Here is a 13,587-nt window from a genome sequence, read left to right on the forward strand (position 1 = left end):
AATTGCAAATGGATTGTATGTTACTTAGAATGTTCACATGGGGTGTTGTTATGTTTAGTAAGATGACCCTTAATCTAGACATTCATTTTAAATTATGCTAAAGACGTGATCTTTTAGGGTAGGCTATATCATATTAATCAATTTTATGAAATAATGATAAATAAATAAACCACATGGCCCAAATTTTGCCCACGGTTGGAATCGGGTCTTGTTGATGCCTAAGATCAGCTGCCACTAAGGTTTAGGTCTTATTCCTCGATTACTCATGTGTTGAGAATTAGAAATACAAAGTCTATACCATCAAAGTAATAAAATTGTAATAAAAAAAATAAAAGAACAATAAAAATTTATTGAGTTACATTTCAATGTGAGACTACTTTCTCGTCTATCGCTACAATAATTCATTATCAATTCGTATTCTGACTTCGCATAATGATAATAAATTCAGCTCCACATTTTAACATCTTGAGCATTTTGTTATCATTAATTATTATCTGGTAATATTATTCATGATAGACTCAGAAAAACATAATCGATTCAATTTAAGAGAAAAAGAAGAAATCAGCTTTAAAAAGTGTATTGTGGCTTTAGGAGCGGACCCACATGGTGTCATGTGGCGTCAAATGACCCAAATTTTTATTTTTTATTTCACAAAAAGTAGCTGTTTTGATCCCTTTAAGACCTATTTTGATTCACTCATTATATGATGTCAAATGAAGTCGAAACCTTGCATTCTTAATACCATTTTCAAAGGCTCACGCTTTAGTTTTTTGCTCATTAATGACGTGCAAAACAACCAACTGTAGCAAAAATTGCAACACATCAAAGCTGACCGTTCAAGACTAATATTTTAAGAATTTCGATAATATACTAACTTTCAAAATTTGTCGATGATCATATACTATTCGAATATACAAATTGTCTACGTTATCTAGAAACTCATTTTGAAAACTACATCGTAGTTATATTGAATTGTCCAAGTGTAAATAAAAATAATTAAATATGTGTTAAACGTACGTCTTAAAAATGGCTTCTAACAAGTATTTTCTTTGAAAAATTTCAATAATTTAATTAACGTTTATTATTTTTGTACAATAATTTTTTCAATATAATTTACAAATTTTTATGAAGAAAATTTACATGTAAAATAACATCAAAAATTCTAGGATTGTTACTAATTAAATGTTATTTGAATTACTCTCGAATTACTTTCGCATTAAATGCAAATTTTATTTCAATTCATTTACATTCAATTTGATTTACTCGTCGTCCATTCAATATTTGTCAACAAAATTGTGAACAAAACTATACAAGTAGCAAAATTCAGTTATTAACATTGATAATAATATAATTATAAGACGTTTTCAAAGTATCAAAGAGTGTAATAATTATTTTCATCAATATTATATTGTTTTTTTTAAATTACATTTTAATTTTTGAATCCATAAAATCAAGGGTCTGGGTCCGCCCCTGCCGGTGGCTTGTTTATCGATTATGTGTGCACAAATTTCAGGCTGTCTATTGTTTATTGGATTATTTCTACTGTTATCTTGGATTATTGATACGAATAGGAAGTTGCATCTTGCAAGTTGCAATAAAGCAGCAGAATCCAGTATTATCTCGCAAGTAGAAAATGGCAATTGGGCAAAATATCAATACTGTTGCCTAACACATCCAAGCAACACCGCAACTCTCATTTTTTCCAAACTAAAAAAATAAAAATTAAACTATAAACTAAAATAATGTTATATTATTCACATCAAAACTGAACTGTACAATAAAGGTATCAGATTCTGAGTCTCCAATCAGTATCCTCCTATGAAGTCAGAAAGTGCATGTATCCCTCTCTATCAAGTTTTATGTACAACAGAAAAAATTATCCTCCAAATTGAACACTAAATAAAAATAAAAATTCAATGCCTGGAGAATAAAATCTTCAAAAATAAAAAATAAAATAAAAATGTGAATATGACTAGTCTTTTCTTCTATCACCTAATGGTGATCCAATCATCTGAAACAGACCAATCAGGTTCTTGATGGCCTACTAACCCTTGCAGCCTCTCGTCCGGAGAAGCGGACCAGGACTCAGTTGTCAAATTTGAGTTGCCGGAAAACCAGAGATTAGATTCTGGGGAATATTCTGCAGAAGATGTAACTGATGATGCCCAATCAGGGAAGTCAAATGGGCATCTGGGAGACGTGGAGGCAATATTTTTAGCGTCACCAAGATCTTGATCCACAACAAATGGATGATTTAGAAGCATCTCAGCCGTCCATCTATTACTTGGGTCCTTCACAAAGCATTTGTCAAGAAAATCTTTTCCCTTTCCTGATAAATTACCTGGTACCTCAGGTACCTCCTCACCAACCCCAATTCTCATCAGCAGCGCCGCCAAGTTGGAGCACCGCCACGCCGGTGTTCCAGTGACCATCTCCGCCACCACGCACCCAAGTGCCCATATGTCAGCAGGGGTACCCTGCTCGCCCCCGGCGACCATCTCCGGTGACATATACAGAGGTGTGCCCCTTAATTCATAACTAGAAACACCCTCTTTTTCACCTCCGGCCCTCTTCGCCAATCCAAAGTCCGCAATCTTTAAGCCACCATCTGGGCATAAAAGAATGTTCTGAAGCTTAATATCACAGTGAACATAACCAACCTTGTGAATATAGTGAAGCCCTTTGAGCAAAGCTTTAGTGTAACCACGGACTTCAGATTCCGGCAGCCTCTGATCACAAGAATTCTTTAATTTATCGGCCAAATTGCCACCGGAAGCATACTCCAACAATACATTGTATAATTTCTCGCCGTTTTCATAACTAAAACTTTCTCCGAAGCAACGAATGATTTCTGGGCAATCCTCAAGCTCGTCCAGTACCAATTTCTCGTTCATCAGTGAAGTAGCTTGGGAAACCCCACAAGATTTCACGGCCATTAAAGGAGTAACTTGAGAGCTTTGTTTTATGGGCACTGCTAAATTAACACTCCCAAAACTTCCAGAGCCTAATTTTTCACCGCGAACCCAATCCATGACCACTGATTTTGCTTGCCTTTTGGCGAGAAGGGAAAGTATGGAAAGAAGAAGAAAACAGAGTTCTTGAACTAACTAATTAATTGGAGGACTTCTATTTATACGAGAATTTTGGGTTGGGAAGTTGGTTTGTATAGATTCATTGTATGTATAAACGTGCGTGTGATTTGTTCAAATAAAATAAAAACACGTGATGACGAGGATCTTTCGCGCTATAGGGATGTTGTTCCCGCGTTGTGGTGGGAGAATAATTAGAAATTGTTTTAGAATAACCGTCAACCCGCCAATTAGATTTAAGATCAATATTTCAATTAATTAAATATTGATATATATTTTTCAATTATTTATTATGAATTCTCAATTTTAATTGTATAATATTGATTGCTTAGGATCATGATTGAATTTGTAAAGCAAATTTTGTCGCTTCGTTTTTTAAGGTTGTTTGAATCTATAGAATAAAAGATTGATTGGTTGTTTGGCAAATGTCTGATGGGAATATGTGATATTTGACTCAATTTCGTTAGTCAATTCAAGTGTTTTGCTTAAAATCAATCAAAATTTCAATAAACATATGATAAATTGTTTGTGTAAAAGCGAATCACTTTGCATTTATAAAATTATTGAGATTCAAGAGTCATAACTCATAAGGAAGAGCCAAAGAGTGATATAATCACTACTCGGTAATTTGTTTTCTTTGATTCTCTTTAATTTTTATAAGATATTATCTTAGTGAGTTTCACACTAATGTAATAAATTCAGGATGCTATTTTGTCGAGTTTCTTCATTCAACTTCCGGATTAGATTGGAGAAAGAAACCAATACAATTAGGTAAAGGGGTCTATGCTTATAGTGGATTTCGTCGTGGAGGGGAAAAAATGAGAGAGAGAGGAAAAGTTAGGAAAAGGTCATTTGGTTCAGGCTCCAAGTGGAGAATGGTGGTTGGTTTAAGATATTCCTTCCTTTGGACGACGTAAGCAATTACAAAATGATATGGTTAGAAAAAGAAAGTTCTTACATGAATAATAAGATAATTTGCAACGTCATTGAGACAAATTAATCACGATTTAAGGTGTGAATCATATTGTCAAAGGAAGACATTTTTATATAAGTGGTAGTTGGACTATTTTTAGGTAGGTCATTTACGGCAACTAGTACTTTCAAGTGCAAAATAATAATTTTCTTGATATTTAATTTCATAATTCAAGATGATATTTTTAGTAGTATTTCACAATCCACTTGATTCACTAGCTTTCACGTAGATCTCAAACTAGTAGGTACGTGTTATCTTCCTTTAATCGTGTATTGGAAGCTCTAGAACGTACACCTCGAATAGTAGTTGTCTAATACAATCATACATGGACTCTCAATTTCAAAACAATCTCGAATTTTATTGTGTTTAAACCGTGTCTTGAAGCATTTTAAAGAGAACAGATGACTAAATTATTGAGGTGCTAACATTTTAAATCAACATAGAGTATATTCAAGTAAAAGACAACATAATAAGTACATACATGACATCCATAAGGACCATATATGTCTTAGAATATTATCTTGTTTGGTGTAGCTTAAAAAGATGATACAAATTTAAGTCAAAGTCAAAAATCAATTTTAATTAGAAATTTCATGGAATCCACAATGTTCATCATCTTTTCAATCACAAAATTTATATATTTATCAAAATCTACTAAAAATCTGATTTTTAGCTATACCAAACAATATATTTCTATCAACATCTTGAGTCAAGTTTGAATGACAAACTGAATCAAGTTTAGGAATCCATAATGATAATTTGAATATAATTGAATTGAATTGAATTCCACCTTCCACGACTTTTAATTTCGAAAATTGAGGTATGCACAATGAGTGGTGTTAGGGGTAAAAAGAAAAATAGGAGACAAAAGGCAGAATCCCAGGAGTAAAATGCCAACGGGAAGCACAACATGAAGTGTGAAACAAAGGAAACGTCAAGGTTTTCTTCAAGCAAAAGAGAAACAAGGAACCCATAAATTCTCGCTAACTGTAACAAAGCTCGTCGATTTTTTATTTTAATTTTTTATACACATATACGTAATAATATAATTTCATCCCACCATTCCGAGACAGTAATCTCGAAAATCAAACCATTTGATTCTATAAATTTTCGTACTTCGTCGCACGCTTAATGGTACTTAAAAAAGTTTATTTTAAGTTGACACTTTTCCTCCTTCGAATATAAATAAGTCAAATATAATTTTGAATGACACTTGAGCACGTTTAAAATTTTCTAATGTGTGGTGAATGGGGACCAGTGGAAACGAATTGCGAGATCACGTAATTTGGTCCGTTAAACATTAGAAATCACATGTTAGCACGTTCTTAATTAATTATAAAAAAATCTTACATTAAAATAATATTTGATGGCAGCAAGACTTGCGTTTGGACATCCCACTGGGACCAAGTTGGTTCGAGGGGATCAATCTTGCATAATTCAGTGTATGTGAACTTATTTTATGTTGTTTACTTCACACGCGTATTCTAGTTTATTATTTTACATTGTGCAAATTTCACAACAAAAAAATGAAAAAGAAATTATCAATGTAGATAGTTGACTAGTGACTAGTCGAGACTTAACAATTGTTTCATACTTTTTAACTCCAAATATCAAGGTAAATAGGTTAATTTTAAAAAATGAATATGTATTTCTTTTCAAGATATGTCATTAAGTGCCTGTTTGAACCACATTATTCCAAAAAAAATACATTCTTAAACAGTGATTTGACATCATTTCAACCTCACATTTTTCAATAAAATAATATTACAGACAGATCAAAACTTTCCTTATTTTTTAGCCATACATTTTCCATCATTACACTATTCAATAATGCATTATTACCAAAATAATGTGGTTCAAACACCCCCTAAATCTATTTATTTGTCAAGAAATTGAATCAATCTTTCTACTAATAAGAACATACGCCTAAATTCGAAGCTCTAATCTTCATCTCAATATGTGTCAAGTGATACATTAAGTCTAATGTTGAATCACTTAAATTGAGTATTTACTCTGTCAAATTGAATAATTTTTTTATATATATAATTAACACCATTAGCACATTCTTTATGTGCATATCATTTTTTTTTTTTTTAATTGAAGGTATGATATTGTTGAGTAAAAAAATCAAGTCCTTATTTAGTCCTTATTTTTCATTAAATTCATTTTCAATCACATGTTTTATAAATCCACAATTTTATTAATTTTTTAATTATATATTTTGTTAAAATGAAATTGGAATTAAGTATTAGTTATGGCAACTTGTTGAATTTATCTATGTATGTTAAAAATTTAGTCCATGTTTGACAACCATTATTCAAAAAAAAAATTTTGAACGTCCTCATTTTTAACAACACAATAAAATATTATGTATGAAAGTTCAAAATTTTTTCTTATTTTTTAATCAAATATTTTTAAAAAAAATTTACTATTTAAAAATTTATTTTTATCAAATAATGATCATCAAAAAGAATTAATGTTGTCCGAATTTCGAAGTAATAAAGTAAAATATTCTCAACACTTAAATTTTATGAAAAATTGAAAGCACAGAAGTTATGAATAGTAGTTAAAGACATTTCAATCTCCAAGGCTGCACTGACGTGCTCCCATCTAATTCTGGTAACGCTGACCAAATGGTTTAAACTACAAGCCGCCGCCGCCGCCGCCCGCCCACTGAACTTGGCCCTTTCCCTGCTTTTCATCTCTAAGATATATACACATACAGTTGATTTTCTGGTCAGTATTATGTAAGACTTGGGACCCATTAACCAACCTTTTTAGGACCAAATTAAGTGTATTTATTCCGAGGTTTCGGGACTTGAACCTAGACAATTTATCGCGTTTTCGGGTTCAACTAGCATAACTGATTTAACAAAATCAGGCATTGAGCTCATCCTGATGGAGCTCGACATTCTAAAAAATTAAGGACCTGTTTGACCTATTATTTCAATCACCTATTCAGTAATAAAATAATTTGATATTATTTCAATCACCTATCCTTTAATAAAATAATATTATACATAAATTCAAATTTTTTTCCTATTTAAAACAACACATTTTCTATCAATACACTATTCAACAATACATTCTTATGAAAATAATGTGGCTTAAATAAGGGATAAGTTAGAATAATGAAAAAACTATATCGGTTGCTGACCATAACATGTCCAATCGTTTCTGTCTGAACCAAACTGTCCCCAATAACCTGTTCATAACACGAACTTCATGCGTCCACAACTTGAGCCTGTTTAGCAACCTAATTTTTTGAGGAGCACGCAGTTGAAGTGTGCCTGAATGTCCTACAATTTCCACAAAATTTAGTCTCAAACTCATAAATATAAAGTGTTGAACTCTCAATTTTTTGGTAGGGAAATTCATCTCAACTGTACACACCAAATTTTTAAATGCATCAACTTCCACAAGGACTTGAGCATATGTCAATCTTCCCTTAGTAGACGTGAGTTTATCCGTAGATATGGGTTTACCAACCTTTGAAGCAATTCTAGAGGAGAAAAAAAAGAGAAAAAAAGACCTTTACAATTCCAACAATTTACTTGTAGACCCCATAATTTTATCCACACCAACATAGTACTAAACCCATCATCATCGAATTCAAAACAACGGTGCATAACCTTTAACGTTAATGGCCTATAGAATATTACATTATAATTCAATTGTCGAATCTTCGATCCTATTGTTTGGTACAAATTATGGGTTGAGGGCCTTGAGATGTCTAATGTTGGGGTGGAGAAAAATATGATCGATCGTCGATGTCAATGCAAATGAATTTGGCAGAAAAATGCTATTATATTAGGTAAAAATGACAAACATAAGAATTGCGATAATAAGGAGATTTGGGTCTTGATAGAATTTGGGTGACAAAAAATGGAAGGAAAAAACTCGTGCAAATGGGGAAAAAATAAAAATATCTATGAGGTCATCATCTGACTCCACATGGGCCATGTTAGGCCACGAGAAAGACCAATTTTTTATTAGTTAATGTTGGGCTGCCTTACACGTCCTAACTTCAGAAAATTTTGATGAAATATAGCGGCCAATGTGTTATTTGGTTCGAATCTTGTCTTTACACAAAACACGACTCATATTATTACCTAACTCATGAAATGCCATTTGGCGTAGTTAATGCAACTCTTCAAGGATAAGCTTTACATAATTTTAACTTCAATTCAGTTGTGAAAACTGTAAAAAATAAATAAATAAAGAATTCATGTTTGTACATTCTCTCTATTCACAACTTTAGTTGACCAGTACATGTCACATATAAAATAGTACATTGATTGTAAATATAAAACGAAATTAACATAAGAATTAATACTACTCATTCTTGACAAAATAAAAATTTAAAAATAAAATTTCGAGAATCTATACAACATACTAATATAAAACATGTTAAATATTACTTCTCCACTTAACTCTACTATCTAATTATGTCTAATACGAACCAGTGATAGTAGCCGAACATGAAGTCACATCACTTTAGCAATAATCTTTTATTCTATAGAAGAGAAAACCTTAAGAAATGTCAATAAAATAAATTTGATTGGTTAAAGCTGACCAAGTCAAATAACAATTATTTAAGACATCTAGTCTTGTAAAAGGGTCTAAATTAAACTTCAAGTATCAAGAATGTTAGTTCACATTAAAATAAAAACATTTTTTACCCTATTTTCCCAAACAAAACCTTACAGCTTGACAGATATAATTGGGTAAGCGCGGTACGTTGATGTCTATCGGAATGCCAAAATCAAGCAATACACAAAGGTTTGGTTAAGGTGCAAATAAAATCCAAAGAATTGGTCCATTCTTTGATTAATAACGAAAGTCCAAGAGTCTGTCACATGCACTGGACCAAGAAAAAAATGCTGAAGAATGGAAAAAACATTTAATCGCAATTGGAACATGTGAACTTGATGAAATCGGAAAAGTGAAGCCATCGCAGTTCGTAAATATACGGTTAGGAGTGACTACGAATGAGAGTCTATTTCGCGAAATTAAAAATTGTGCCTTTCCATCAATTTCGTGCTGCAATCCACCTTGATCCAATTGTTCAAATGTGTAATGGAGAAATTAAAAATATATGAACCTAAACTATTAAACTCGTTTAACTAAACTTAAGAGTTCATTTGAATTTCATAATAGTAAAACAATAGAGGAAAAAGAAAAAGAAAAGCAAAAGTTCTAAATGGGAATTTTTTTCAAGAGCATTTTCATTGCTTACCTTGATTATTAAAAGGTTGCATTGTTTAAATTCTCTTAAAAATACCTTAAAATATTTCAAGATGGTTGTGTTAGAAATAGTTTCTCCACCAAGGGGTTAGAGAACGAATTACAAACGTAGATTGAAAGAAAATTAGAAGATGAAGAATATAAAACAAATGTAGGAAGGCTCAAACACAATATGAGATCGTTGTCCTCAAACGAATTTTGCCCCCACTAGAAAAGATTATGGTACTTAAAGGGTCATCCGACAAAAGGTTTGAAGGATTGATCAAACCTTGTAGAGATTCAAACACTAAGAACTTGTTTGATTCTCTAAGAACTCAAGAACACAATGGAAAATGTATATGGAAGAAGATGTTTTTTTTTTCCCTCTTGTTTGATCTTATAAACATGTAATTTATAAGTGTTTTTCATACTATTTTGATGATCAAAAACCACCTATTAATAGCCATGCAACATAGCTTCACGAAGTGGTGCCAAAATTAAGTGAAAGACTGCCAAAAAACCACTCAAACCGACTCCAACAGTCACTAAACTTATATCATGTGACCGCATGGTGTAAATCCATGCGGTTGCATGGTTAGTTAGAACCGAGGCCATTTGGCCTCGATTGGTTGCCATGCGACCGCATGGCTTTTAGCTAAAAGTCATGCGGTCACATGGTTTTGAACAACCATCACAATCCCTCGCTTGTTCAAAAACAACAATGTTCCATATTCGAATTATACGATACTCATGTATAAGAATTAGATATCTTTCAATTTGAATCTAACCATAGTGTAATTCAAACAAAGTAAAGTTGAAATTCAAGGTAGCATGAAGCTTTGAACCAAGTTTTTCATGTGACAATACCGGTAAGAACACACACACGAATATCACGTGTTCTCAAGTTCCTCACTACTCGTTTAGCGCTTTTTATGGCCTTGTGCTTATCCTTTTCAACAAACTTTTAAGAGAGATACTCCAACCTCTATTAAGGCGGCACCATCTTGAAGTTTGTTTAGGTAAATGTTCTTCCAATACCTTTCTTACTTTTAAATGTACTTGTATTTTAGCATTAAACTTTTATTAAGAGCTTAAGGCTCAACCCTCATTTCAGTAACAACCAACATTATTTTATCTAGGATAGGATTATTGTGGATTTGAATAATGCTACAACTATCCACATATCAAATGACTTGTTATTACCCTTTGAACCCTTGTATTACTTTTTGAATAACGACAGGTAGGGTTGCCGTCATTGGTGGATATTTTAGTTAAGAAGTTTCAATCACATCCTACTCGAAGTAGATGCTACTAAATCTCTATTTAGAGATTTAGTCAAAGGATCCGCCAAATTTTCAACTGACCTTACATAATTTAGAGAAACTATTCTATCTTTGATTAATTTTCTCATGTAGTCATGTCTTAGACTCATATGTCTAGATTTTCCATTATATACCTCATTGTATGCTTTTGCTAATTTGGCTTGACTATCACACATGATAGGTATTGAAGAAATATTCTTCAATCTCATAGAAGAGATCCTTAAGCCACTCAGCTTCCTTCCCTGTATCTGATAGGGCTACAAAATCTGATTTCATGGTCTAGTGTGTTATGCATGTTTGTTTCTTTGACTTCCAAAAAACAGCACCTCCTCTTAGAGTGAACACCCAACCCGAGGTGGATTTACTTTCACCCATGCTAGATATCCAACTAGTATCGGTAAATCCTTCTAATGCCGCTAGGAATTTAGTATATTGTAGACCTAATTTCTTGGTTTTCTTTAGGTATCCAAGAACTCTCACAATAGCTTTCCAGTGATCATTGCTTGGATTGCTAGTAAACCTACTAAGTTTACTTATTGCATAAGCTATATCCAGTCTTGTGCATTGAACTGCATATATAAGACTTCCAATGATACTTGTATATTCCGATTGAGCAATTGCCCTTCCATCATTTTTTACTAGTTTTGACTTGGATCAATAAGGTTACTATACTCCTTTGAGTTCAAGTGTTTGAACTTATTTATCACATTCTCGATATAATGTGATTGACTAAAGTGATAACCCTCACTAGTCTTTCAGACCCAAAATAGTATCCACTTGTCTAAGATATTTCATTTTGAATGTGGGAGATAGAAACCTCTTCGTTTCTTCTACACTATCCATGTGATTACTTATAATCAACATGTCATTAACATATAAGTATATAAATGTCATGTAATCATCACATATTTTAGAATATAAACATCTATCTACATTATTATGTTTAAACCCAAATGATATTATTGCTAAGTCAAACTTCTCATGCAATTTTTTGGTGCTTGCTTCAAACCATATAAAAATTTCGCCAACTTGCACACTTTATGTTCATTTCCAGGTAGGGCAAATCCTTTGGGTTGTTCCATATAGACCTCCTCATCGAGATCTCCATTTAGGAATGTCGTCTTGACATCCATTTGATGAACATTTCCATTTGATGAACATGCAAGTCATATATTGAAGCCAAAGCGAATAATATCCTAATCGATGATATTCTAGCTACTGGTGCATAAGTATCAAAATTGTCGATTCCTTTCTTTTGTCGATATCCTTTGGCTACTAATCTAGCCTTTAAGGTATTTAAGGATCTGATAAAGTAATAACCTCGATTATATAATAATTTCTTTCGATCCCGACTTGGGCCAATGGACTAAAGTAATAACCTCGCTAAATGCATTAAGTAATTAAAAAAATTGAATCCTTAAGGACCCAATAAAAATATAAAGTAATAATTATTGGATTTCATTGAGAAAATATATATATATATATATATAGATCAAAATCTTTCAATCAATCAACAATACCCGTACAATAATCATTCCTTTTAGAAATATGCATCTATAGTTGATTGTTTTTTCTTCCCACCTAAACCAAAATGAACCCCATCCTTAACCTTTTGTAGAGCATACACAACTTCCGGAATATTTTGCTCGTGTTGTAGCAAGTAGTTGCTTAAGGTGACTATTGCTTGAAATGCCTCTTTTGACGACACATTTGGGACAACGCTACTATCATCTGGTTCAGAATCATTCTCATCATCATTACTGTTTATTACCGATTGAATAATTTCTTCGTCTGTAGGTGATTTCATAACTGCATCATTCTCACTAGGATAGTTCAAAAGATGTTCAACATCCATCACATTTCTATAGTGTAAATTAGAGATGACATCATTTAATCCTTGGATACCTTCATCTAATTCACCAACTTCTGGTTTGGGAACATTGTTTTCTTCTAACTGAATCTTGCAATGCTGAAAACAATTTGCAATTGTTGTTGTTTTCACATCAAAATTTCAAGTCATGTTAGCAAAATTAATAGCATTCAAAATATTAATTTTTTTCAGGATTTGGTGTCTCAACCTCAAGGCTTTGTAAGATGCTAGAATAAAAACGACGACGATAATGAGCTTTGAATGCTCGAATAATCCTAGCATCACATGGTTGAATCTTAAACGTTGTGTTAGGAGGTAAGAAAAATAACTCTACATTTCTCAAGCCTTCAACTACCTTTGATGAGTTGGGCAATTATCTACTATTAAGAGAATCTTCCAACTATTCATTCTCTTATCAAACCAACCAACAAAATCTTGAAAAAGCAAGCCAGTCATCCAAACTTTCTTGTTGGATCGATAATTGCAATTAAGATTGTTCATGTTCACATTTTTAAAGCATCTAGGATTTGCATACTTATCAATAACCTAAAGTGGTACTTTATTAGATCCATCACCATTGCAACAAACAATAATAGTAATTATCTCCTTATCTTTTTTGCGTCCTTCGAGCTGCTTGATGGCAAGTGAATGATCAGCTTCCAATCGGTAAAATAATCCAGTTTCATCCTTATTGTAAATATCTTTCAACTGAAACTAGTCTAGTTTTGATCGTATTTCAGGTAAAGCATTTTCAATGTTCTCCATGATAACTGAACCACTTTCACCAAAACGTCGGTAAGATTTGATTCCATATCTTGCCTTGAAACGTTCTAACCATCCACTAGAAAAGCTGAATTCTGGATTAGTTTCACCATACATTTTTTGCAAAAGCTCTTTTGCTTTTCCTTGGATAATTTCTCCAGACATGTTCACTTTATCTTGCCTTTAAAGAAACTACTCATACAAAACTTTCTCTAAATCAGGGTATTTTGCCGATTTGTGCCTTTTAACATCGCTATTTTTCATCTCATTTGACAAATATTCCGACGCCCTTTTGAGAGTGTTTGATATTGTTGATTGACTAATAGTCAAATCAAACTTTTGTTG

General features: G+C 32.5%; 1 protein-coding gene and 1 pseudogene across 1 annotated transcript; both read right to left on the reverse strand.

Annotated features, from left to right (window-relative positions):
* Positions 1–1,728: 1,728 nt before the first annotated feature.
* LOC111401011 (mitogen-activated protein kinase kinase kinase 18-like) lies at positions 1,729–3,157 on the reverse strand. The gene has a single exon (XM_023028539.1). It carries the CDS (start codon positions 3,030–3,032, stop codon positions 1,989–1,991), a length of 1,044 nt encoding a protein of 347 aa, XP_022884307.1. The 5' UTR covers positions 3,033–3,157; the 3' UTR covers positions 1,729–1,988.
* An 8,993-nt stretch (positions 3,158–12,150) lies between these two features.
* On the reverse strand, positions 12,151–13,539 carry LOC111400217 (annotated as a pseudogene).
* Between the last annotated feature and the right edge of the window lie 48 nt (positions 13,540–13,587).

This window comes from Olea europaea, chromosome 10 (assembly GCF_002742605.1).
Source record: "Olea europaea var. sylvestris chromosome 10, O_europaea_v1, whole genome shotgun sequence".
NCBI classification, from domain to species: domain Eukaryota; kingdom Viridiplantae; phylum Streptophyta; class Magnoliopsida; order Lamiales; family Oleaceae; genus Olea; species Olea europaea.

What these genes read in the sequence shown, in the direction of transcription:
- LOC111401011 (XM_023028539.1), bottom strand. Translation starts at nt 3,032, where the DNA reads ATGGATTGGGTTCGCGGTGAAAAATTAGGCTCTGGAAGTTTTGGGAGT.